Here is a 26,407-nt window from a genome sequence, read left to right as displayed (position 1 = left end):
TATCCCTAAATTAAGATAAGGACTTACAGATTGCAAATTAATTGTAGTGGAAAAGACTGTAGATTTGAAAAAGCTTATATAAATTCTGGAGGCTGTCACTTTGACATTTGTCTTTATATGAAGCATTCTGCAGGGACATCACAACTTCACACTTTACAGTTTCAAAAAACTTAAAATTCTGAAGTATTAATCTTGACCTTAGTAAATAAAAGATGGATCTAATAGTAGGTTCTAAATTTAAGCTGTGGTAGGAATTGGCGGTTGAGATATTTAAGCATGTTAAAGCTGGTTTCTCTGCCTTCCTAAATGGAAGATAAAAAGCATCATTTTTAAGAAAATATTTTTAAACAATTGTCCATATGTAGCTAATAGGAATATATTAATTTATTCACAATTTACAGATGGAACTTACTTAGAAAGAAATTGATGTATTTGAATACAGGAAGTTTTTTGTAAGAATGTGCTTGCTAATACCTGAAGGTCAGCTGATGGCTGATTGTGCATAAAAGCTTACCGAGTATTTTAATACTAAAGATCAGAAAGTAGGAAAGAAAATTCATGAAGTGTTTAATCTCTCTCTTCCGGAATCCTCCTTTCAGTCATAGCAATTACATGTTTTTTGTGAGAGAAAAGAAAGCTACTAGAATAAAGAAGGAAGCCAGCATTTTCCAGACAACAAACCTAGGCCCCTTAAAACTCAAAATTTATGTTTAGAATTGGAAAAGCTAGAAGGGAGGGGAGGGGGAATTAAAAAAAAAAGAGAGAGAGAAGTTTTGTGTTGGAAAGGCTGAGGCGAATCATCTGTTGTGATGCAGGTCCAGGAGCACGTTAGTGGACACGAGATCATCTGTCACTGTTTTCAATGTGTTGTGGGCAGAATAGATAAAGAACATAGAAGCGGAACATTTCAAGAACGAAAATTCTCTCAAAGAAAGCGGTACCAATGCTGAATACGGAGAAGATAAAGGAGAAGCTTTAGAGAACTAGAGCTGTGAGAGAGAAAGGGTTTCTTTCTGCAGTGCCTTTGACCAGGCGTTTTGGGTAACTCCCCAGCTCCTGCCTTGCTCGTCCTGACAGCAAACAGTACAGCTTTGTGCTCGCTTTTAGGCTTTGCTGTCTCTCTTAAGTGTAGTACTGTATGGGCTTGAAGATTTACTTTTTTCTCCCCTTCCCTTATGGCATTTATTTCTTATCCTTCTCCACTCAGTGAAATCCTTCTCTGATGATTGCTGCTTTCGTAAAAGCAAGATCTGACCAAACTGACAGTGGACTCTGGAAAAAGCAGTGATGGGACATAGTCCTTGATCGTAAACCGTGCAGAGTACATTTCATCAGTAGCATCAGTGTAAAATAGTCCAGCGGATAGCCACTCGTTTTGCTCCCCAAGAGTAAGGAGAGCGCTCATGAAAACAGTTCCTTATTTTCATTTGCTCCTGAAGAAACTATTCTGAAGCTTATTAAACCCAGTGAAAATCGTTGGTGTCTAGAAAACCACTTTCAGTGGGAGTTGTTAAGCTGCAGCCTCTTTGAATTTATTCCACAACTGAGAAATGCAGACTGAAAATCTTACTTAATTTAGATCAAGAAGTTACGCAAAAACTTTGTGACTACATCCCTTTGTAGGTTCTTTTGTTACCAGAGCTGGTAAATTATTTGTCTAATTTCTATTTGCCTTGTGAACTCAAGATGATAATGATCTTCTGCTAGTTTTCTGAGTGCTGGCTGATGAGATGCAGTTGGTAGTGTGTTGAATCCTCACCTGGTCACATGCACATAGAAATTTGTTGTGCACAGTTCTTATGTTGTGCACAGTCTCAGGTTTAAAAAAAATACATACAGAAATCCATGTGTTAGTTTCCTTCTCCATGTCTTTCATTTTGCCCTGTTCCATCAGGAGATTGTTACCTACTAATGACCATTCCTGCCTGCTCCCTTCCCCATTCAACATAGGGCTGCTTTCAAAGCACAGAGAAAGTAAATCTTTGATGTAAAATAAACTGCAATCCCAACCAGCAGTATAGCTGCTGAAATCATGTCTGGGAGGATGAGATAGACCATATCCACCAAAATGCTACGAAGCCTTCACGGACAGTCCTTTTCTGATTAATAAAAAGCTTTTAAGATCTGCTTGAGAGTCATCTTGGCATAAAACGGACTGAGCCGTTGGGTCCCACATGCTTTGGAGGTGGGCTCACCCCGTCATTTTGAAATGACGTGGACTCAGCCACAGACTGCATATACACAGCACCATATAACTAACATAATCATTAGTCATTCAGAACAATATCCTGTGTAATCATAACAAGGAAATAAAGACCCGGACCTGTAACTTTAAGACTGTTTCAGTTCCGTAGTCCTTTGTTTCCACCTCCATTGTTGCTGGGACTGTTAGCTGACTGTCCGGTTGTGTGCTAGTCCTTACTTCTCTTCATCCCCAGTTCGATGCTTTGTCACATTTGTCTGCTTGTTCGTTTGTGCAAGAAGAAAACCAAATAAATTTTTTATTGTTGAATTTACAGCTTGCATTGAAAAACAAAAGATACAGAGGTGGGAGGTGCTGGCTGTACTGGTTTTGGTACAAAGCTGGAGTTCCTGCAAGAGGAGTAAACACTGGCAATCCTGCATACCCTTGTGCAGCTTACTTCTCTCCTTTGCTTCCAAACCCAAGGTGTTCCCATGACCCTTAACTCTTAGCTGAAGAGGAGGAGAGGAGGAAATAGGAGGCAAGACTTCCATGTCACCTGATATTACCAAAGTGCACCACCAGAGAGTAACAGTTCAGAGTTTTTAAAGGGGCTTGGGAGGTAAATTTCATCTGGAGTGTTAGTAGGATGCAGGCAAAGCACACACAAATCAATTTGGACATTATGCAAATCCAAACTTCTAAGAGGATGTGCCTTTTTGAACCAACTTGATGTTTAAATTACAGTCACTGCTGAAGTGGAATTGAGAAGACTTCAGCAAGTATGCTTTTTGCATTGCAGGAACATACAGTGATCTTGGTTAGTGGGTTACACAGCTAGGGGTGAAGGGAGCACAGGCAGAACAGAAATGTAGCCTGAACTCCGTGGTGATTTTTTGTGTAGTGGATTTTGTTTGTTTTTAGTGAAGTCATTCTCTTCTCTTCACATTTTCCTCTTCTGAATTTCTGAAGTCCAAGTACGTTGTTTTTTCCAAACTGGAAAATAAGAGCCACTTAATTTATGTAAATACTCGAGAATCAAAGGTTTTTGAGAGTGAACCAGTAAATACAATACTGTAAAAAATATTCTTCAGTTTAATTAAAGACAGCATCCTCTTAACTTAAACTCCAGAGCATCACTGACCTGAGTGTTTGTGTTTGTGTGGCTAAACTGAATAGTATGGGTGCAGTAATGTTTGTAAGCACACATCTAGTGAAGGTGAAGTAGTGAGGTATTTCAACATAACAAAGTGCTTTTGTAGTAATAATGTGAAAAACCATTTCAAATAGGTTCTCAAGGAGAAAAATGTAATAATAGCAAAATTTAAGTCAGTACTTAAGGTGTTACTTTTTTAAAGGTCTCGTTCAACACTTGGACACACAAGATCACACTGGGGACAAAGCTCTGGTTCTCATGCTTCCCGACCTCAAGAACAGCGGAACCGCAGTAGGGTTTCCACAGTCATACAGCCCCTGAGGCAGAACGCAGCGGAGGTGGTGGACCTCACCGTGGATGAAGATGGTAAGTTGCGTTGCTCTGAGGAATGTCTTGCTTTCTCAGAAGCAGGCTGGTCAGTGTAAGGGGAGTGGAGTTGCACCAGTTACAGTACTCTATGAAAAAGTCTTAGTTCTAGACAAATTGATTTCCAAGCCTGTCAGAAAATCCTCTTGCAGCGTTCTTTTTAAAATTAAAAGTTTAGTCATTCCCAGTGAGTTACTAGATCTAATTTATTTTCCAAAGCTGACTTGGGTGTGTGTCGGAGGGCTGACTCATCAGGCAGAAATTACAGAACAGGTTGGAACTATGACTCTAAAAATATGTGTTTACTTCAATAGAACACTATAAAAGGAAAATCTATCGCTGCCTATGCTTTGGAATAGTTACTATTCTTTCAGGCCTTGAAGTAAAAATAATTTTAAAAAAGAAAAGAAAAACAACTCCAAACTGGTAAAGTAGGTTAGGTTTCTGAAGCTGCAATGGTCATTATTTCCTAACATTAAAACTTGCTGGTACTTAATATTGCTGAAAACCATAAGAGCAACTTGCAGGTACTGTCAGAAGTTGAGAGAGCAAAAAACAAAAGCTACATTTGTGCGGGTTAATTTCTTTGGTGGTAGTGGTTTTGAGGGTTTCTTGGGTGCATGTTACTTTTAATGCTTAGCAGAAGTTTAGTTGGGTTGTGGCTCTGTCCCCAAGTGCATCACAAGCTAGTATCTTGCAGTATCCTATTCAAGTTTTCTTTTTTGAGCGGTTGGGTTGAAGAGTTGGAAAGGCTTGGAATTGGTTTTGATTTTCTGATAGTTTTTGAGAATGGGTTGATTGACAGATTCTTGTCTTTAAGGATTTACTGTGAAATACCCCAACAGCTCTACCATTGAAGGGTACTGTGCATCTATTGCTTTAATGTACTCTTCAAACTCAAGTTACCGAGTTTAGTCTTAAATCTAGGAGCAAAATTATGCTAAAAATATTATTGTTGAACAAACTTTTACTCCTCTAACTTGCATATTTAAGACTAGCTGTTTCTTCCCTCGACGGAGGAAATACCTTAAGATGAGTCTTCAGGGGTTTCAGGAATATTATTTTTGGGTTTTGGCATCAAATTTCACAAGTGAACTAGTGTGAAATGATAAAAACTGAATTAACACTGTTACAAGGTAGTTATGCACTTTATCATAATGGTACTGATGTCTTCCAAGATACTAGTCTTAAAACTTTGCTAGCAAATTCCATGAGCATAAGGATCATATTTTTATCCATCTGTGAGATGTGTTGAAATTAAGTTTCTCTTAGCAAGTAGTTTGAGATTGACTAAGCCCGCTGGCTTTTCCTGGTTTGGGGGGAGAAACAGGACTGTTTGTATTGCCAGCGGTGAGTCGGAACAGAAGGAGGCTCTCAGGGTGACTGCGGCTGCCGGAACTGAGCCGGGTCTGACGGTGGGATTGTTTGCGGAGTGTTTTAGCACCGGGTCTTGAGCCCTGAGCGATCACCTGTCAATGTTAGCCTATACATGTCCCACATACTTGCTGGGGTTTTTAGATTTAAACGTTAGTATGTTTCTCCCCAAATGTTCTCCTTTGAATGGAATTAGTATATCGGAATGCCACATTAAAATCCTGAGGAGTTTAAATGTAGGTATTGGATCATGGGTTTTTTAATGTGATGAGTTGGAAGATTTGCAAGAAGGGAGATACGATTATTCCCTTGCTTGCTGAGTTGCTGATATACCTAGATACAGTCTTGAAAACTAGTCATATTTTGAGACTTTAGGTAGTATTTGAAGTGTCTTGATGCTTTTTTGTTTGGTTGGGTTTTTTTTCCTGATATCCATGCAGACGTTTTACTAAAAAAACCTGAGCTCTTTCTGTTGATGCTTGCTTTTATGGTATCTCATATTCCTAATCATGTCATTGCCTTGTCAGTAATTAGAGAGAAATTTCAAACTTAGAGTCAGACTTTTTCAAAAGCAAATTTAAATTATGCCACCGAGTATCTTTTTAATTTTTAACCTGTTTACAATTGTGTAGTAAAGAACAAGATCTATCAAGTGTTTGTTGTGTTTTCCCGGATCCAATTAAATATATTGCCAACAGCTACCATTATAGTATGCAAAATGAACATGTATGTACTTTTACCAGATGTCTCATAATTAGAAGCAGATTCGTTAAGTCAGTACATTGATACTAGAAATGGAGTTGGTCTTGCTATAGCTTTTAGTACTGTGCATCTCGAATGACTGAAGTTTGTAGACTAGTACTGCTAGTTTAGATGTTATTGTGCTGTTCTTCGTTAGTTATCTAAAACTTTTTTCCTGCACTTTGTAGGCATGAAAAAAATGGTAAGGCTAGTACTTAATCATAGAGTAATACTTAATCATAGAGTTAGAGATTAATACTTAATCATAGAGCCTGTGGATTTATGAAGGATTTTGAGAAGTGTTTTCATTATAAAGTAGAAGTAAATTAATTTCCTTTCTAGTTGTATTTTATTCAATACAGAAAACTTGATAGGTCAGATTTGGTTGGGAATTGATTTTATATTACTTCTTAAAATTTGAGTTGATTTCTTTGAAAAAAAAGAAAATTTTTTTTTTTCCATAGACAAGTGAAACAGAATTAACTTCTGTATTTTGTACCTGTTAGGCTTTTTTGTTCCAAATTCCTTAGCATTTGGCAAGACCGGAATTGAGAATTTCTTGTAAAAATAACCAAAACCCAGCAACAATAATAAAAAAAACCCAAACCAGCAGCTTTTAATGCTTGAAGAACATCAAAGCTTTTTTTTTTTCCCTTATGCTAGAGCCGACAGTTGTGCCAACCACGTCAGCCAGAGTGGAGCCGCAGGTTGTGAGTTCTGCTTCCAGTAACAGTTCTAGTACGTCTACCTCAGAGCAGGCCTCTGATGCAGCGCCCAACGTCTCGAGCAGCCAGCCTTCCGCAGCACCAGAGGCGGCTTCCAGTCTTCCCAGCGCCAGCACTGCTGGTACTTCAGCTGCAGGTACAGAATTAGAGAGTTTCTAAACTGTTGCGTTGCCTCCTAATACAAAGGAGGTAAAGGAAGTTAATCTGCATTCTCTAGATTAAAAGACGTGAACTTTTATTACTGAAGATAACAGTAATAAATTGAGAGAACGGGAATCTGGAAAAGATCGTTGGTTTCTCCCCCAAAGATGAAGGAGGCTGTGCTGGAGCCTTCTGCTTTTGCCTACTGGAATGATTATGATCCACAGCCTTGCTTTTTGAGGAGGTAGAATGTCATTCACAGGGAATTAAGTGTTCCATTGTGTTCCATTCCAATGTGTTAGAGGAATGCTCTGGGTTTTTTAACACGTATTGTAAGGAAATGAAGGATGTATATACATTCTGTACATTGATACTAGAAATGGAGTTGGTCTTGCTATAGCTTTTAGTACTGTGCATCTCGAATGACTGAAGTTTGTAGACTAGTACTGCTAGTTTAGATGTTATTGTGCTGTTCTTCGTTAGTTATCTAAAACTTTTTTCCTGCACTTTGTAGGCATGAAAAAAATGGTAAGGCTAGTACTTAATCATAGAGTAATACTTAATCATAGAGTTAGAGATTAATACTTAATCATAGAGCCTGTGGATTTATGTAGATCACTTCACTGGAAGCGCACTTATACAGGTGTGCATAAATACTGACCTAGAGTAGATGGGTATATACAGGTAGCCCTCATCACATCTTGAAATGGGGATGCTCTGCCCCATCTGCAAGTTGGGTTAGGTACAAAAAAAGTGAGCTGACCACAGGTGCACAAGAATTTGAGAGCTCTGCACACTGACCACAGGGATGATCTTTACACACTGAAAACATGTTTTAAATCAGTGCAACAAGGCAAGTGTCAGTTCATGTCCTCTAGTGGTTCCCGTGAGTACATCCACTTGAACTGCTCAAGTTTTTGTTCATTTGAAAGATGTAGCTAAATCTTTTTTTTTTTTTTTGTATCCAGTTTTTTTAAGTCTGTATCTGTTTTTTTTCAATTGGTTAAATTTTTAATCATGAAGTACAATTTGTTTTTTTTTCTGTTTAAGACACTTGTTCAAGGTGATTAGCTTTACTAATTTCTTTCGCTTAATATTAACTTTATCTTCAAGATGATCTAAGAAGAACTGCCTCTACTACAACACTGGAAACTGGCCCTCCGGCCATGCCGAGATTACCATCCTGCTGCCCTCAGCATTCTCCTTGTGGAGGGCCTTCACAGACTCATCACACATTGGGACACCCGCACACAAGCTGCTTTCAGCAACACGGCCACCACTTCCAACACCACCACCACCACCACCACAACCCTCACCCAGCGGTCCCACTGTCTCCCTCATTCAGTGACTCCAGCTGCCCTGTTGAAAGGCCTCCTCCAGTGCCAGCGCCTTGCGGAGCAGGCAGCAGTTCTGGCACCAGTTACCACGACCAGGCATGTTTAATTCCCGTGACTCTCGCTTTTTGATTTCAAGTTGTTATAGATGTGAAAGAATAGAATAGGATGCTGAAGTACAGATTACTCTCATGTTCTGTAGAGAGCCTTATAGAAGGCAACTAAAAAGAAGATTTGAGCTATAATACATGGACACAAAAAAATGAAATTTTATGGAAAGTCATAATCCAACAAGTAATCATTGACAGCTGACATCTTGACGACTGTAAATGATGGTGGCTGTTTAAGCAAACCAAACATAATACCTTGAAATATACTCTGCTGGTCACAGCAGTTATGCAATGCAGATAATCGAGCTGCTTTAAGGGAAGAATAAACTAAGTCTATTATATAATCTGTACCTGTTTATAAAAGGTATAAAATAGGTGCTCTTCTAAAAGCATTGTTTTCTCTAGACTAAGTAACTAAAATCGTAGCTCTAAAGGAATACAGTTATAAGTAAGAACAATACTTTGCAACTTTAATTTACAACATGCAGAACTACCAATCTGGTATATGTTTTAAGTATTAATACATTAGGCACGACTGAAAACACTCAAGATTGTTTTTTGTCTCCAGATATTCCAATGCATGTAACTCCTGTATGCACACTGATTTATACATCATAGGTTTCTTGGTTTTTTATGTAATCTGGTGTAATGCATTTAGTCTTTCTCACCAGTTTCAAGAACTTTAGGAGTAAGAAATGTTAACCATATCTAAAGATTATTCCAGAGTTGAGCCTTAAGATCTAAAAATCTGGATCTCAGTTGCTTGTGTTAGTATTTATTTTTATTTTTAATCTCATTATGCTTGAGGGTGACTTTTTTCCCAGTGTTTGAAGAATTGTTTGAAAAAAGATGGTTTGTTTATGCAGCAGGCATTGCCAGTAGACTTAAGCAGCAGTGGCATAAGAAGTCATGGAAGTGGTGCTTTTCATGGAACGTCTGCTTTCGACCCCTGCTGTCCTGGTTCTTCATCTCGAACTGCAATTTACGGGCATCAGGCTGGCGCTGGCCCAAGCCAGTCCATAACAATAGATGGGTATGGATCAAGTATGGTCGCGCAGCCGCAGCCCCAGCCTCCTCCTCAGGCATCGCTCTCTTCCTGTCGGCATTACATGCATTCTCCTTGTAAGTACTGATAAGTATTGGGTATCTGGGGAGGGAAAGCCAAACAAACAAGAAAAGAACTTCTCGCATGACATATGAAAACTTAGTAGCTGCTTGTTTTGATCTTAAAACTGACCTGGCAAAACACACTTTAAGAAATGTATTGAGTGGAGGATGTGAACAGGATCAAGGTGAAATTAAAATACTTTCTTTTGAGTCACCTTAGTAACATTTCAGACTTCAAAAACTGTACTTACAAAGCAGATGAAATATACCTTCAGAGTATTTTGGCAGTGTCCTTTTATTTCTTTTTCCTTGGTCTGTCCCTGCAATGAGTTCTGCTTGAGTAAGCTCAGAGAGTCTACCCATTTGTGATTTCTTTTTTTGGATTTTATTGTCTCTTTAGAATAGTGAACTTGTGGAGCGGGTGTTGAATTTTTTAAAAATTAAACAGCAAACTTGAAGTAAAATTAATCACTGTATATACCTTTTTCAGCACGCTTTACAAATAGTTCTGTTTGGGTTTTTTTCCTTTTTACCAGTCTCGAGAAGTGGAATACTTCTGGCTGCACAAAGTGTGTGTTGCCTGTAGGATATATTGCTGGAATCACTATTTAAAAATTGCATAAACACATATTCCCAGATTGCCACTGTTTACACTGGTGTAATAATATTGAAGCACCTGTGTGAAGATACTTTCTGAAAACAAATGTAAGACGAAACTTGCTACTGACCCAATTAAAAACAGCTGATGTTTTCATTGCAGATGCTTCTTTGACCAGACCTCTTCACCATCAAGCTTCTGCATGTCCCCACTCTCATGGAAATCCTCCTCCTCAGCCACAACCTCCACCTCAAGTAGATTATGTTATCCCTCATCCAGTGCATCCCTTTCATCCTTCAATCTCCTCTCATGCATCTTCTCATCCTGTTCCACCTCCACCTCCACCACCAACTCATCCTTTAGCCAATGCAGCTGCTCCAATACCACAGCATCTTCCTGCAACGCACCAGCCTATATCCCATCACATCCCTGCAACAGCACCTCCAGCACAGAGGCTACATCCTCATGAAGTGATCCAGAGGATGGAGGTCCAGAGAAGAAGAATGATGCAACACCCAACGTATGTCACAAATGTACTCAGAACAATATCTAAACATATAATTCATTTCCCTCAGGTTTGTAAAATGTTGCATGTGAATCTCAAACTGTTAATTGCATGGTTAGGAACTGTTAGTGTTAAACCATGGTAAGAAATGTCTTTACTTACTGTCACAGTCGCCTGAGCCTTAAGGCTGAACCTGTTCCATTACATCTCTTAACAGTGTCTCCAGGTAAGGCACGGATCGGGCATGAAAGAGAAGGGAAGCTGTTTCTCTTGTCCAGTACTGATCCTCCAGAGAACAGCCAGCAATTCCTTTTCAAACTGGACAGCCTAGAAAGTACATCAGAAGTTCCTTTCAAATGTGTTCCTTGAGTGTGTTTTGCCTTGTTGATGCTGTTAAGGTTCTTTTTATCTAACTAATGATTTAAAATAAAGTGAACAATCGGAAAAGACTGTCTACCAGGTTTAATTTAGATTTAACCTCAGATACTTAGCTAGCTTCACTATGCCTTTATGTCTTTAGAGGAGAAGGAAGAGACTGAATACTATCTGTATGAGAAAGCAACCAATGTAGCTTTGATGGTATTGATTAAGGGATGCTACTGTTGTTGCTAAACTAGATCCATGACGCTAGTATCAACAGAAGTCAGGTCAGTGCTGGCTTAGTATTCAGTCTCTTAAGTAACTGAAGTTGTTTTCATTCTGGTGATAATGCTTTTAAGTATTGGAGAATTGCAAGAATGGGCTCTCTAGTTGTTAATCCCAACTTTGTAAATATTCTACTAGTAGCTAAAACTGATTTAGAAGCTAGTGCTTTATCAAAAGTTTGCTTTAACTGCAACTTTTGAGGCAATTTCCAGGTAATTCATAAAACTATCTATGGTAGTAGCTGCTCAAAGTGGCATGTGACAGACTTTCCCGTCCCTTCCCCTGTCTCCCAGGAAATTCAAATCCAACCTTGTTTTCTCAGTCATTAAAATTTTGATCTGTCTGAATCTACATCTGTTATTTTGTAATATTTACTACGCAACTGGTGTAACCTCTAAATGCTGTAACCTTAACAGGTGGGCATACTGCTTGTGTATTGCCATGATTGTGCCATCATACCCCAAATTAATTTTAGAACGTTCAATCCAGTGAATGTCAGACAGGGAGATAGCTTTTTAAGGAAAAATGTTAGTGGTAGCTATCTTACCAGTTCTGGAAATTTGCTGATAATTTGGGGATTGGAAATGTGAAAATTGACATTTCCTACTCTAGAGAATTTTCTTTGTATGTGCAGAAACTGTAGTCAAATGTTGATAAGTTCTTCCTTGACATTTTCTCTGAAATCACCAACCTCGAGTCAGATAGTGTCAGGGAGCTCCGTGAGGTTTCTCTAGTTCTGTAATCTTATGGAATTGTTCCACTCTTGGTCTTACTTTTCCCCTCTAACCCTCATAAAAATTACATGCAAAATAAATGTTGTCAGTGGTTGTGTGATAGACAGCCTAGGATTTTTACATTAGCAGAAATGAATGTTTCTTTTACATAAGGGGGCCGGTTAGCTCAGTGGTTTGAGCGCAGTGCTGACAATGAGCAACACTGAGGTCGCGGGTTCGATTCCCGCTCGGTACCCATGTGTTGCCTGATCTAGTCGAGAGGTGGCGTCCCTGCCCATGACAGGGAGGTTGGACTAGATGATCTCTAAGGTCCCTTCCAGCCTAGGCCATTCTATGATTCTATGATTTCCCTCACATTAAGACTCATTTCAGGAAAAATGGGTCTAAATGGCATTCAGTTTTTATGGAACTATGGAAGTTGTTTTGCTGTGTGGTTGTTGGGGTTTTTTTTAATTATTATTTTGTTATTCAAGTATGTTCTTCCAGACAAATTTCCCATAGTTACTTGATAACCTGAAGAGAAGTGAGACTAGGAGTAGGTTCTGCTGATAGATCTGTTCCCATGTCGGTCTTTACCATTGCAGAAAACTAATACTTCTGACATCATTTATACAAGCTTGACAGACTTCTCTGGTGAAGTGTCAATTTACAGTGATTAGAGTAGTGTGCTGTTAGGCAACTTACTTCTCTAGACATGTCTAGTCTACTTTGTCAGGTAGTTTACGGTCGTACTGAATCTGAAAACTATACTGCTTTCACAAAGTCTAGGTTTCTAGGTTGAACTAAAAAATTCTACATTGAAAGCAAATGAAAGCAAAACACAAATCCATTTCTTTCTGTAACTGGGAAGTAGCAGAAGTCAGGCTGCTGGGTTTTCGGTTTTTTTTCTTCTATACCAGCTGGCGTAGAAAAAACCTGCACTTCTGTGACTTGACCTATGATATGAACGTGTTTCAAGGAAAATGTCCTGATTAGTGTATTAAGTTTTCCCAAATTACTTTTGCTGGTATAGTTTTACCAGAGATAATCTGCAGCATAGCTGCGAATGACTCTGAATCTCAGCTTGACTGGCCTGTGGCCTTTGCTTCACTGCCTGCAGTTTGAGGTTAGGATTAAACACTTTGTGGGTCCTTCTGTAGTCAGGTCTGCCGAATGAAGGGCAGATCACAGTAGCTGAAGCTGACTTTGAGTATGAAATCTGTATGATAACTAGTTTCCAACTTATATCTAAAGTTGAAATTAAACCGCTGTATGGGAAGGGTTGTTTTTTTTTTTTAAACACATTCCAGTAATTCCGCCCATAATGTTTCAATTACAGATGTTGCTTTCTTGATGCTAACAAGTATGTGAAATTAACTGTTGCTGTTTTATGTTGTTTAGACGTGCTCATGAGCGGCCTCCTCCACATCCTCACAGAATGCATCCCAATTATGGTCATGGGCATCACATTCATGTGCCTCAGACAATGTCTTCCCATCCTCGACAAGCTCCAGAGAGATCTGCCTGGTTAGTAATCAAATGCTATTTTAGTTCTTTGGGACTCAGGACAAAAGACCATAATGTGCTGATCACAGGGCTGATAATGCTGGCTGTGATCTTAAGAAGTGCTCCATGCACCTGTAGTTTAAAATCTGTAGGTGTTGATATGGCTTTGAAATATTGCTCTGAGTACTCAATATCTTAAATATATTTCTAGGGGGCTTTGTCCATGTGCTACTGACTCTAGGTAGTTATTACAAGAATTGATTTTAGAATAGCTAAGTAACACATTGCTGAAGACTATTCTTACACTTACGTTCTTTGTAAAACAAAGGTTTGAATGTGAGTTACAAACTGATTTGTTCTCTCTTCTCTGTGTCTGAACTTATTTAAAATTGCATCAGGCCCACTCATGAAGGTTACATTTCAGTTCCACAATATATTTATCATTTTTTAAAAAGATACTTTTGGCCATTAGGGAAGAGGTGCATGTGTGACAGCTGCTGTTCCCACAGTGAGAGATACAGAGAAGACTCCACACTGGTAGTATTACTGGGCACAATAAATGTGGACTTGTGTCTAGTGATTCGTCATACTAAATCTTCCCAGCTGATTTACAAGCAGCTTTAAGTTGTGGTAGGATTAAGATGATTCTTTAGCCAAGTTTAAGAAAAATTGTTATGTAAAGCTGTTACGGTAGCTGTGCTGTGGGTATGCTTTCCAGTGCAGTGGAACTGTGTCTGGGAGTCAAGCTGTCCCTGTGCTGTAATGCCGCTTTCCTTCCTGTGACAGGGAACTGGGCATTGAAGCTGGTGTGACTGCAGCTACTTACCCTCCAGGGCCCTTGCATCCCCACTTGGCCCACTACCATGCACCTCCTCGACTTCATCACTTGCAAATAGGAGCTCTTCCTCTAATGGTAAGGAGATAGCTTATGAAAAATGGTGGTCATTGACCGTTGTGATTGTTTTGTTTGTCAGGAAAATTATTTTAAGGCTTCTACTGCATTTAATTGGACATGGATAGATTGCTGCAAAAGTTAGCAGCTCAGCTCAAGAGGAAAATACTCCAATGTGTCTGTGTGTTGCTCCTAGACAGGGAGCTAAAACAGGCTCATGTCTAGTAAGAGAAAACACGATAGGACACTAACATTTCTAACTTCAGCTCCTGTAAAATGAAACATATCTGAATTAAATTGTCACTTGCATTGCGATGCATTGACCCTCTGCATCTGATTTTTAAAATTCAGATTTTTCTTTAATGAATCTTGGCTTTTTAGAGGTACCAACTTTCCACCCAGTGTCTGAAGATTAGCACTGGTGCTTTAATTTTAAGGTGTGTATACAGCACAACTAGAATTCCATCTAGAGATTTGGTTATTTTCAAATAATATTTGCTGTTCATCAACCTAATTCTGTGTGATAAAGCATGTAATTTAGTAGCATGAGGTGTGACAAGCAACAGGGCGGATGAGGATAAACCAGTCCCTTGTTACACATAACTTCTCTTAATCTACAGTAGAAAACCAAGGAAATCAGTATCACTGACCTTTATAGGATATTATTTTTGAAATAGTATTTGTAGGTTTTTATAAATATTCGTAATTCTATTTAATGAAAATACATAAAGACACAAGTTTAGTTTAATGGAGTACGTTTAGTGTTTGTATGTGGTAATCTGTGTGGCTAACTTGTATTATTCTTAAAGTTATAATCTAATCAAAAATGTGGGCTCATCTGTAAATAAATGCTAAAATCGTAATTAAAAAATCAGCCTGCAAGTCTTGTGCAGCCAGAACTCATCTGTTAATAGCCAGAATAGACAGCTAAATTTACAACCCATACTGCGATAGCTGTCTCTTCATAGTCTGGTCTTACATTGCTTGTTCCTGGCTGTTTAACTGACAAACTTGATCATAAACCGTAAGTGCTTTCCTGTTACATCAGGGTTGGTAATTCATTGATGCACAGCTTGCATACTTACCACAAACTTTCTAGAGCAGTCTGTAGAATTTGGTATTTTAGTCTAGTGACAAGATTCTTACTGCATAACCTTATCTCCTGTGCATCATCTATTCAGAGTAAGGTTTTCTGCATTCCTCTTCAGTTAGGTGTTGTTTTTTCAAGTAGATGAAGAATGGCTTGCCTCTCACATGTAGTTCTCTGTGTGTTGTACTCTAAAGCAACTGATGTTACCTCTTAGATACTTAAAAACGAACAGGCCCTCCTAATAGTTCAGGAACTGCAATTGCATTAGGGGGCAGCAAGTTAAATGTATGCCTGGTTTACCTCATGTTCTGTTGGGGCTACTGAGGGAATTACAGGATTTACTTTGACTGTTGCTGTGAAGTTTCTAGAAACCTCAAGAGTTCAGCTGATCCTTATATTACAATGTGATGAGAAGCTTTCAACTGTATTTTAACTTTCCTATGAGTATTCCTACAACTAAAATGTTAGACAAGCGTGTAGTTGGGGCCCCAGTGTTTATTGTGTTTTTAACAATAGAACAGAAGAAAGCTGTGGCAGAATATCTTCGGAAGTATTTCCTGAATGTGTGATAAAATACTTTAGGGAGTCTTGACCTTCTGCTCAGTAACTGCTGTTACCAGTTGATAAAAGTGCCAGATGAAATAGGGTTCTTAGCAGAAACTTGTGCGTGTGTTTTGTGTAGGGATATCTAATCCTCAGAACAGCAATCCATGAATCTCTGGATGGAGTTGAAGATGTTTATATTTTGAGTTCTTTGTACACACTACACTGCAAGCATGTTTTGCAGTGTAAAGATTGCTCCAAGCTGTGCTTCCTCAAACATTCGGGATCTGGTTTGAACCTTGCTGTGATCGGATCGAGTGTTAGGACTTGGAAGTTGTATTCTGAGTCTCTGACTAATTTGAAGTGTATTCATATTGCACGCACTGGAAGAACATAAAGGCAGGTTAGAGTACTGCTAGAAGTTATATACACACTGTGTTGAAGGCATTAAAAATGCCTTTTGATGATTCTGCCCCTTCCATGGCAATAATAAAAGTCAGTTTTCTTCATTTGCATGTATGTGAGAGTACAGTAGCAGATCTGTCAGCAAAATCTTTGAACATAGAGCAAATAGCGAAGTTTTTCATCTAACAGACTCAACTGGATGTTAAATAAAAGTGCCATTGTAGTTTTTATTGAAGAGCAATACATTAATTGCAGCTGTCGCCTGGGTTTTTTCACTAACTTTTGAAATTAAGGGGAGAGAAGGAGAGACAGGACTTATTTGAGTCCCTCTGCTAGGTGGTTAATGGTATGAGGAATGCTTTCTTCTTTCAGTAAGTACAGAGCAATTTACAACGTTCCTAAGTTGTATTCTTGATGCGTGTGTCATCAAATGTTGATAGTCTCCATTCTTTAATTGGGGAGGAGGGGAAGAGTCTTAAAGTAACTTGTGCAGTGGCTCAGCTAAAAAATTCATTTGTGTTGAACCCACTTTCTGAAAGAGCATGCTGCCCAGTAGCAGTGTGCATTTTTTCTGTCCTGGAGTGTTAAAACCTCTTCAGACTACTGGCAGACATAAAGGGCGTACTGGATTGTTTGGTCTTTAACGACGCTAGTACTCAGACTTTAATTGGATGCAGATAACCTAATCTTCATCTAGTCAGTGCTAGAATGTGGACTGTGGTTTTAATCCTCAGGGAGACAAAAGTGATGAAGAGACGCTGGAGGGAGATAATAAGTGTTCAGCAGCTTTAACAGTCCAAATAGAGAGTGAGGGAAACAAAATCTCCTTTTCTATTAGCTTGGTTGAAGAAACTTTCCCCTGTTTAAATGTTGTTTCAGGAGGAGTCCCAGATTAAAAGCGGTTAAAAAGAGCTTCCTTCATATCCGTGGAGACAAGGATTAGGCTGCTTCCCTCCTTGATTTAACACAGTTATTTTGTTAAGTGTAACCCTGGCTTAGAGTTGTTTGTATTCCCATCATTACTGCTCTAATGCTGTGTTTGTGCCGAGGAAAGATCTTCTGTCAAAGTGATTTTTAGAGTAGATTCTATTCTGGACAAATACCCTTTCTGTGAACTTGAACAAGACTTTGGGGAAGAATCAGCTGAAGACCAATGTGTGGTGTAACTAATGAAACATCAGACAAGAAAGATAAAGGAGACAGGCTTTGTCTGCTCTTCCCTGGTGCTGGTGTTTGTTGTTAGATGCTGCTTCGATTTCTCTTTACTCCGAGTGACTTTGGAGCTGGTCTTTTGGCACTTTTGACAAAAAGCTTTTTGAATCGGAGTGCCCAGCACCAGTTATAACATCTGGGTGGACAGGATGAGATTGATGTTAAAAGGAATATGACTTTTTCACAAAGAACTATATACCAGGCATAATTCTGACCAGCCAAACCATACTCATGGCAATAACACATATCCAGGCAGAATTCCCTTTCTTCCGTTGCTTCAGGAAAGGAAAAACATCCTTGTTTGTAGTGAAATCTGGAAGGGGAAAAGTTCAAAAAGAAATCCGTACAAGATGTTTCTAAATTTGCCCTGAGGACACCCTGAAATGGTCCTGTTCTCTGTGCTGCTGGCTCTCCTGTGTCTTGCGTTTTCCAGATATTATCAATGACCAGAAAGCTATGTTTAGCTGTAAAATTGGTTACTTTTTGTAGCTGCAAAGATGAGACTATTTCTAACATTTTTCAGGCTTCAAAAAATAAAGACAGGATTAGGAAAAAATAAGAGTGAAGCATTATAGCAAATAATACATTAAAAATCTACAGACATTAATTTAGAAATTACAATTTAGTTCAACTTTGAAACGGGAACTTGCTCTGAATAGGAGTTTGTTACTAGGATACTTAAAAAACCTCAGTGGTTTATATTTTAAATCTGCTCTTTTAAAGAAAGGATTATTTTTTATGAATTTTATTTGTTCCTTTTTGTCATTTAATGGAAGGTGAGGTGGAAGGTTAAAACCAGTAGGTCTTGTTTTTCCACCCTTCCATCTTTTCATAATCAAGAAAGGCAAAGTCTCTAAACTGGTAACTAAGGCTGAGATAAGAACAGTTTAATAACTAATATAAAATGTAATAATAGTTATGAAAAGGCATTTAACAAAAAGAGAAATAAACTGTAAGAAAAGGCAACTGATGCACAACAGAATTGCTCACCAGTTGTTGGCCAATGCCCAAGCAGCAATCGGCCCCTCCTGGCCCAGCTTTCCCAGCCTATATACCGAGTGTGACATGTGATGGAATGGAATATCCCTCTGGCTAGTTTAACTGGCCTGGCCGTGCTCCCTCCCAGCTTCTTGTGCTCCTCTTTGCTGGCAGAGCATGGGAAAATGAAAAATCCTTCACTTCGGATAAGCGCTACTTACAAATAACTAAAACATCGGCATGTTATCAATGTTAGTCTCACACTAAATCCAAAACACAGCACTGTACCAACTGCTAGGAAGAAAATTAACTCTATCCCACATGAAATGAGGACAGCTGGGCATTACTGATGGTTCCCTCTTGCCCGTCTTTTCTCCAGCTTGTAGTCACGAATGTAATTAAAATCTTGCTATGTTAGCAGACTGCTTATTCTGCAGGTGTAAAAGAGCTATTGTTTTTCCTTAGAGAGATACTTTTTCAAAACACAGTGTTTTACTTGGCCAGAAATGTTAGCTGTGCTCTCAAAATTTTTTATAAAAGAGCCTGTACATAATGCATGTTCAGATGGTTCTGCAGATGGTTAGGCCATTCTCCACCAGGATAATATGAACGCCTGTTTATCAGCATGAAAATGTATTGCTACATAGTATTTCTGTTGCTTAAGTTCAGTAGCTCATTGTGGTATGTACTCTCTGAAAATCTTGGTTGGTTTTGTAGTGTTTAAAATTAAATTTAGTAGCCTTCTTAAAGAGGTAAGTCTCTAGTGGCAGAATTTGTTCCAAATGGGAAACCTGTCCAGGTGCATGTCACTGCAGTTGATAAAATGACCTTTAAGGCAGTTGGCAGTGTAATTATTGTGTGACAGCCGTGTACCTGTGACTTCACAGCTCCTGCCACGATGCAGTATTGGCACGATCAGATGCATTGTTTTCCATCAGACTGTTTTCAAATCCTGGTGAATCAAAAAAAAACAACCACCAACCAACAAACGACAAAACAAGTAGTGAAAGTCCCTCTTGAGTATCGGGTTAGAGGCAATTGATTCTATGTGTTCTCAGGCAGTGGAAACTTCCAAATGATGCCAAACAAGTCTGAGCGCCTTGAGAAGAATTTGGAGCAGCAGAGACTTTACCAGCTGATAGCACAGAAAGCAAGATAGTACTTAATGTTATTTCCAAATCAATTGCTGCTTACAGTCCGTGTATCAGTGCACCCTGTGTGATTAAAGTAAACTGAATCTGCTGATCGTTTTGTTGTGGGTTTTTTTGGTTTGATTTTTTACTCATTCATTAAAAGCTGCTGCTAGTATGTTTCTGACAAGAAGTCAATAACATTATTCACTCATCTTGTGGGGGTAAAAATGTAAAGCAGAAGCCTAGCGGTGAAGGTGATCCTTGGTATATCAACTACTTTTCTGCTCTCCTGTGTGAAACAGGCTGGTGCTTGAAGGGCCTGTAGGGTATGTCACTGTACACTCGCATTTTGTTCACTGCTTGTATCTCTTAATATGCAAGGAAGTCAGTGGATGCTCGAATATAGAGTGTTTGTAGAGTTGCCTGTGACTTTAGATGCACATTCTGAGTGTTATGTTTTTATCTGCCTCTAAATTTGAAGCGTATTTGAAGAGGTTCAGTTGTTTGGGGTAAGATAAGCATATTGGCTCTTTTTTCCAGACTGAGTATTTGCCTTGTTTCTTCTGTAGTGCCGAAAATCTATGTGCGAGAATCTACAGCAAGTCTTTTCTGTAACTTCATGTGTAGATTTGAGGTGTTTTGTTGACAAATATAGGTTGATATCTGTGGCGGTTTATATAAAGTAGGTTGAGATTTTGAGACTTTGGAAGTCAGACCAAGCAATATGTAATGCAGCTGTGGAGAGACTGTAATAGAGGATGTTTTGCTTCTGGTTACGTTTAGAGAGCTCAAAGTGGTGTTGTGTTTTGCCATCAGTTGGAATTAATATGCAATAAAAGCAAAAGGATCTTAAACTTTACAAAGTGAACAGTAAAACAGTGAAACTGTTCTGAATAGGTTTAACTTAACGTCTGCTGTTTGAATAGGTACCAGACATGGCGGGCTACCCTCACATCCGTTACATTTCATCGGGATTGGATGGAACGTCATTCAGAGGCCCTTTCAGGGGCAATTTTGAGGTTTGTAATAGTATAAAACTAGATATATGTCAAAATGTGTTGTGAGGGAATATGGGGAGGGTGTATGATAGAGCTAGTTCTTATGTAGAGATGTAAAAGAATCATAAAGAAAATACCCTTTATTTCTAGAATGATCTCACTGTCAACTGAGATAAAAGCATATTGAGAAGTCAGGCAGTGAAAGGTGCCCTGGCCAAGTGTAGGCTTAAGTGGTTATTAACTGCCAGTACATCGTGCTCTGCCCACCAGCCCAGTTAGCAGGAGCTCGTATTCACAAGCTATGTTGGTAAAAGGTAGTAGTGTCTCTGAATGACTGTGCCAGGACCCTCCTAGTGGGGTTGAAACTTGGCAACCTCAGCAGTGCGCTGTCCTGTTTGTTATGTAGTGCAGGAATTGAAAATAAGGGAATTAAAAAGAAGAAAAAAAAAAGTGAAAATAAAAAGTATCAGATGCAGAGAGTTAATGACCTAGTCCACTGAAAACATCTTCAGTGACATCTCATGGTTCTAAGAAACTCATTGCTGGAGAAAAATTAATTGGTCATTCTATTTCAACTTCAACAACTCTTTTTTTCTTCTATAATGACTGTTAGAAAGCTAATATTTATGTACTTCATATTAATTGCATTTTCTCGTTAGGAACACAAGTACATGTGAACATGGTGATAAGCATTCCTAGCTGACAATTTCTGATCCTTTTTACTAGTACAATAATGTTTCCCTATAAATTAAAATACCAGGCAATGCCATGGGGGTTTTTCCACAGAAATCCAACACTTTTCCGACACAACATACTCTTTTTTTGCTTTGCTTGTATTTGCATCAGTTGGGAATTGAGAGTTTATCATGCTGCAAATGGGTTAGAATGAAATTAATATCTACTGAAGGTAGTTGAAATAACAATTCTTACACTTTATTTCTTGATAATGTTTTAGGAGCTGATTCACTTGGAGGAACGATTAGGCAACGTTAATCGTGGAGCAACACAGGGAACTATAGAAAGATGCACGTATCCACATAAATACAAAAAGGTGAGGATTTCTCAAATTGTGGCCTGTCTGTAATATTTCCTTTGAAAATGTAGTAACATTTGTTTAGCTTTAATCTGCAGAAATATCAGCTTCAAAGACTGCATGTTTTCTGTATCTTGCCATTTCAATGATTGTAAGCAAAGCTTAAAATGCCAGTTCTTTCACAAAGAAAATTAAAACCTTGGTCCCTAGATAAAGAGCTACTGTAATGTGATAAACAAAAGCGGTTTGATGTGATTAAATAACTTGTCAGGCCCTTATGAATAGCCTTGTGAGCCATGACATAACTGTTGGTGATAGCTGAATCGTCAACAGACTTCAGTGATAACTCATTAAATAAAGTAAGACTTTGTTTTTGCAATAATTTTTTCATGCATAGTGTGCATCATATTAACCTTTACTCTGATCACATTAGGAAGACTGGGATACTAGGGGGTTTTGAATCTAGTACAGAATTTTGGAAGCTTGAATTGTCTCTCAGTTGAAGTTTATTATGCCATGACATAGAATCCCATCCACGTTTACGTAATGTTCTTTCAGACTTGATAAATAGTGACTTAGTGTAGTAGGTTTGAAAGGATTATTTTTTCTTGCCTCTTCATGAAGGCAATGAAGATATTTATACATAAACAAGTAAAAGGACTGGTTGCAACAATACGAAATTAATATATTCATAGTCCAGTAGAGTTTTGTAATTAACAGTAGTTAAATTTGTCCTGTGATTTTGTTCCAAGTGCTAGTTCTTGATGTGTTTTGATTCAAATAGATGTTAATAAATATTATTAAATGTTTTCAAAGAAGTATGTGTTGAATATGCATTTAAAACAGATTTTATTCAGTTTGCCAATAATGTCATCTCTACTAATAAGGTAACAACTGATTGGTTCTCACAGAGGAAACTGCACTGCAAACAAGATGGAGATGAAGGAACAGAAGAAGACACAGAGGAAAAGTGCACCATCTGTTTGTCTATATTGGAGGAAGGTGAAGATGTCAGGTAAATAGACCATACTTGAATATGGTACACTACTCTGCAATACTCCCTAGGTTAACAGGTACAATTAAAGACTATCTATTATTGAGCCAATAAGTAAACCAGATTGCAACTGAAAATACACATTGCTCGGTCTGTGTTGTCTTTAGGTAGAAGGTAGGTTATATTCTTATGGTCTTCCATAAGTTGACTTGCATGTCCTACAACTTGAGCCCAAGCTGATACCCTGAATTAACCTGAACTGCCAATTTTAGTTTTTCTCGAGTAATGCTATTGGAGCTGTAACAGGTTTGAACCCATGCAGAAGCTAGCTGATGCTCGACTTCATTGCCCAGATCTGTTTCTCCTTGAAACTGGACAAGATGCAGGTTCAGCTGGAAAGGCTAGTGAAATTTGGAGGAAAAACATGCACGTGTGGAAAGAATAGACACACCTCAACAGCAAAAGGCACGTTACTGTTTTTTCCAGTGGATATGTTGATACGGAAATGCTTGATTAACACGAATGTTCTTCTGTTCTGCTGACAGGCGCCTTCCCTGTATGCACCTTTTCCACCAAGTATGTGTAGACCAGTGGTTGATTACTAACAAGAAGTGCCCCATTTGCAGAGTGGACATTGAGGCTCAACTGCCTAGTGAAAGTTGACACCGCTTTCCAGAACTTTTGTCCTCCCTCTTGCTCCCTCTCGCCCTTCCTGGTACTGCAGTCAACCAAAGATGGCATGACTTAACCTGCGCAGATTTGGAAGCATCGAACCTAGAGTGCTGGCTCTGCTATATGGTACAACTAATGCTAGACCTACAGTTTATGTAGAAGACAGTTGAGTTTCAGTGTATTTATAAAACTTGGTTTTTTAGGTTTTACATTTTTTCTTTTAATTCATTACTGTATTTTTGCATGGTTCCTTGTATTGCATTTGTTTGCACATATTATGGGCTTTGTGACCCCAAACTTGCAGGCAAGATTAGCTGCTTTAGTAAGTAGAAGTGTGTGGTCTCTTTTTTTGGTTTGTTCTACATAGTATCAAACTTTGAAAGTATGATTTCAGTCATTACTAACCTCGGATTCCTTAATTTAATCGATCATATGTTTTTAGTTTAAATGTATAAAGATCATCTAGAAAAGGATAATATTATGTATTGAGACATTCCTTAACTAGGAAAAATGGCTGCTGTATATTTACAATATCAGTTCTGAGTCAAATAACATCCTTAATACTGGGAACAGAATATGAACTCTATTCAGTTTGACTGATACATATAGCATACTCATCACCAGAGTTTTTGTCTGATCAGATTTTTGTGTTCGTTTATAAAATTTCAGCACAATGCAGATATATTTGAATGTCAATATTAAACATTTAGACTGCTGTTCAGATTGTATTTATCATTTTCTTCCTATGTCTAGAAATTTGAATCCCTAACTTAAATATTTGCTGCTGTGAAACAGCTCTAGTGAACACTAAATGTTGATTTTTGGTTAGCTGGATTGTAGATACTTGCAGACTGAAAGAATTATTAGGAAATGGAAAAAGAACTTAGCATCTGTTTGATCTTCTGCTAACTTAAGTTGAAGTATCTGCGCACATGGAGGGGGTTTTTTAGTTGGTGTTTGGTTTGGTTGTTTTCTTTAAATATAAAACCATTCAATTAAGAACTTAGGGCTGCAGGGGTGTTGTTTTTTGGTGGTTTGGGGGTGTTTTTTTGTGGCAGATATACGTACGTTCATAGAACTTCTAAGAATTCCAGGCTTGTCTTGGAATTTTTATTAGTTTTGAAGTTAATAGTTAGCTAAATCCACTTGTCTCTTGGTTTATTTTTCATTAGTAAATTGAAAGCCTGTAAATTTCTGTAGAAACTTAAACACAAATTCTGTGTTTACCTAGTTTTTGCCTTTATCATAGATTCCCTCTTTATAAATTACAAACAGTCCATCACTGATTGAAATATTTTCTATAGTTAAGATTTGCTGCATAATATAGTATATAGAATTAAGTTATAATGTACTAACATTTTCCATTTGGAGGAGGTTTTAATCCACATCAGAATTCAAGTTGCTCATCAACATTCTTTCACATATAATAGATTATAGTTTATTTAAATGTGCTCAACATTGCAAAATGCAAATGTGCGAAAACATTGAGACAGTATTACTGTCGCTTTGGAAAAGATGTTCCTCGGGGATCATATATGAACATGTCAATAAGCTTGCATTAAGCCACCTGCTTTGTAAGTGGATTGAATAATAAATACCTTCAGTTTCTCTTGTCTTTGTCTTTCATAATCAGATTGTGAAATGGTTTACAGTAAAGCTAGAAGATGAACTGTTATGTTTACACTAAAAAAGTGGTCCATTTATAAATACTACCTTATCTAATTTGATGCCTGTTTTTGTCTGGTTAAAGCTGCTTCTATTTTATATTTTGTTTTGCTCTGTTAGGAGTAGCATTTGCCAGTGCAGTCTCTATTGCTGGCAGCAAACTTAACACCTCTGGCACCAAGGCTTTAAGCGGACAGAAATCTTATTCTAGCATGTGTGATAAATGGTCATTTTCAAGCTTAATAGCATTGCTAAACTGAACTTAAAACCACTTTGTGCTTGCACAATGGGCAATACGAGGGAAAGGCAACATAGGATTTGACCGCTTCAAAACCTGACATGGTTTTATGATAAAGCTTCTTGAACGTTATGGCTGTAGGAAACTGAAAGTGAGTATGAAGTTGAAGCTGTGTTGGTAAAAATTAATAAAAGTCACTGGAAGGATGGAACAGATACTTTCTGTTCTGCAGTGACTGTTGGAGAGGAGGGAAGTTAGTTGACCACTGATGGTTGAAGTCTGATTATACTCACTTTAAAAGCTTCCGAGAAGGTACTAGAGAGACATGGGACAAACTGGGCTCTGAAATAACTGAGCCCCTGGATATGTGATAGAATCCATTTTGGCTTTCTTATAGGACAAAGAAGCACAGGTTTGGGGGATTTTTATTTTTTTTTAATAGAAAATCTTTGACGCACCTGATTTGGGTGCCTGGTACTAGAGGTATTTTAGTGGTCCATGAATTGACTTGTTTTTTAACTGCTACTGATATTGTCTTGCTTTTAAATGTATGCCTGACATTGTAATGTGATGTTGAACACTTCGGTTATTTGCCAGGAATCACAGTGTTCTGATCTGACATGCTATTGCAGGGGCTAAGAAGGCTGCAGCCTACTTCTATTCCAGAAGGTTGTGACTTGACCATAATTTAAAGGAAGGAAAAAGAATAGGCTTTTTATTTTGAAATTTTCCACCACTTACTGTGCTTTATATGCTTAGATGCATTGCCTTAAGTTTTCTGCAGCATCTTTGACTTTGAAGATAAGAATCTCAACAGTATGCATCAAATTACTTTTCGTATAAAATTCCATTGTCAAAAGAAATCCTTTTGTATGCAATAAATAAACTGTTAGACTGGTATCCTTAAATCTGCCTCTTATGCAAGTTGTTTTGGTTTTCTCTTTCCTTTTGCAGTTTTGCCTTGTGAAACTCCTTTTGCATTCCTGTGTTCTTACAGGGATTTTCCCAGAAAGAGCTTTCTCGGAGAGGGGTCACAGACACAGGTAAATACGGCAATAAGCAGAACTTGGGAATTCGGGAGCGCTGCCCTGGTGAAGGGTAGAAATCGATTATCTCGAGCCCGTGTGAATAAACGCAGAACGCCCCGCTGGGGCGGGCGCACCGCAGCTGTTCAGAAACTTTCAGTCCGGGCAGGCAACGCGTGGAGCGCGTGCAGCTCCTCAGTCTCCACAGTAGTTCTCTGAACCGCGACGGGCTCGTTCCCAGCGGCGCACGCGCCTCCCCTCCCCTCGGGCGGGACACGCGCCCCTTCACACCAGTTCCCACAGGGCGCAGCACGCACGCGCTCTTC

At 38.5% G+C, this 26,407-nt stretch overlaps 1 protein-coding gene across 4 annotated transcripts in view; it reads left to right on the top strand.

Moving 5' to 3' along the window:
- Positions 1-25,958, top strand: part of RNF111 (ring finger protein 111) — a 36,823-nt gene extending 10,865 nt beyond the window's left edge. The window contains exons 3-15 of one of the 4 annotated variants that reach the window (XM_009879007.1): positions 3,541-3,704; positions 6,483-6,680; positions 7,799-8,118; positions 8,996-9,251; positions 9,997-10,358; positions 11,028-11,041; positions 11,226-11,234; positions 13,099-13,224; positions 13,990-14,116; positions 20,383-20,475; positions 21,410-21,505; positions 22,399-22,502; positions 23,027-23,144. In XM_009879007.1, coding sequence (XP_009877309.1) covers positions 3,541-3,704; positions 6,483-6,680; positions 7,799-8,118; positions 8,996-9,251; positions 9,997-10,358; positions 11,028-11,041; positions 11,226-11,234; positions 13,099-13,224; positions 13,990-14,116; positions 20,383-20,475; positions 21,410-21,505; positions 22,399-22,502; positions 23,027-23,144 — 1,987 coding nt within the window. Of the gene's footprint in view, positions 1-3,540; positions 3,705-6,482; positions 6,681-7,798; positions 8,119-8,995; positions 9,252-9,996; positions 10,359-11,027; positions 11,042-11,225; positions 11,235-13,098; positions 13,225-13,989; positions 14,117-20,382; positions 20,476-21,409; positions 21,506-22,374; positions 22,503-23,026 lie in introns of all 4 variants that reach the window. The other 3 variants (XM_009879009.1, XM_009879008.1, XM_009879010.1) reach the window with 3 other exon arrangements.
- Positions 25,959-26,407: the final 449 nt, after the last annotated feature.

This window comes from Apaloderma vittatum, unplaced genomic scaffold, assembly GCF_000703405.1.
Source record: "Apaloderma vittatum isolate BGI_N311 unplaced genomic scaffold, ASM70340v1 scaffold21691, whole genome shotgun sequence".
NCBI classification, from domain to species: Eukaryota; Metazoa; Chordata; class Aves; order Trogoniformes; family Trogonidae; genus Apaloderma; species Apaloderma vittatum.
This window is presented reverse-complemented; position numbering and strand designations above follow the sequence as displayed.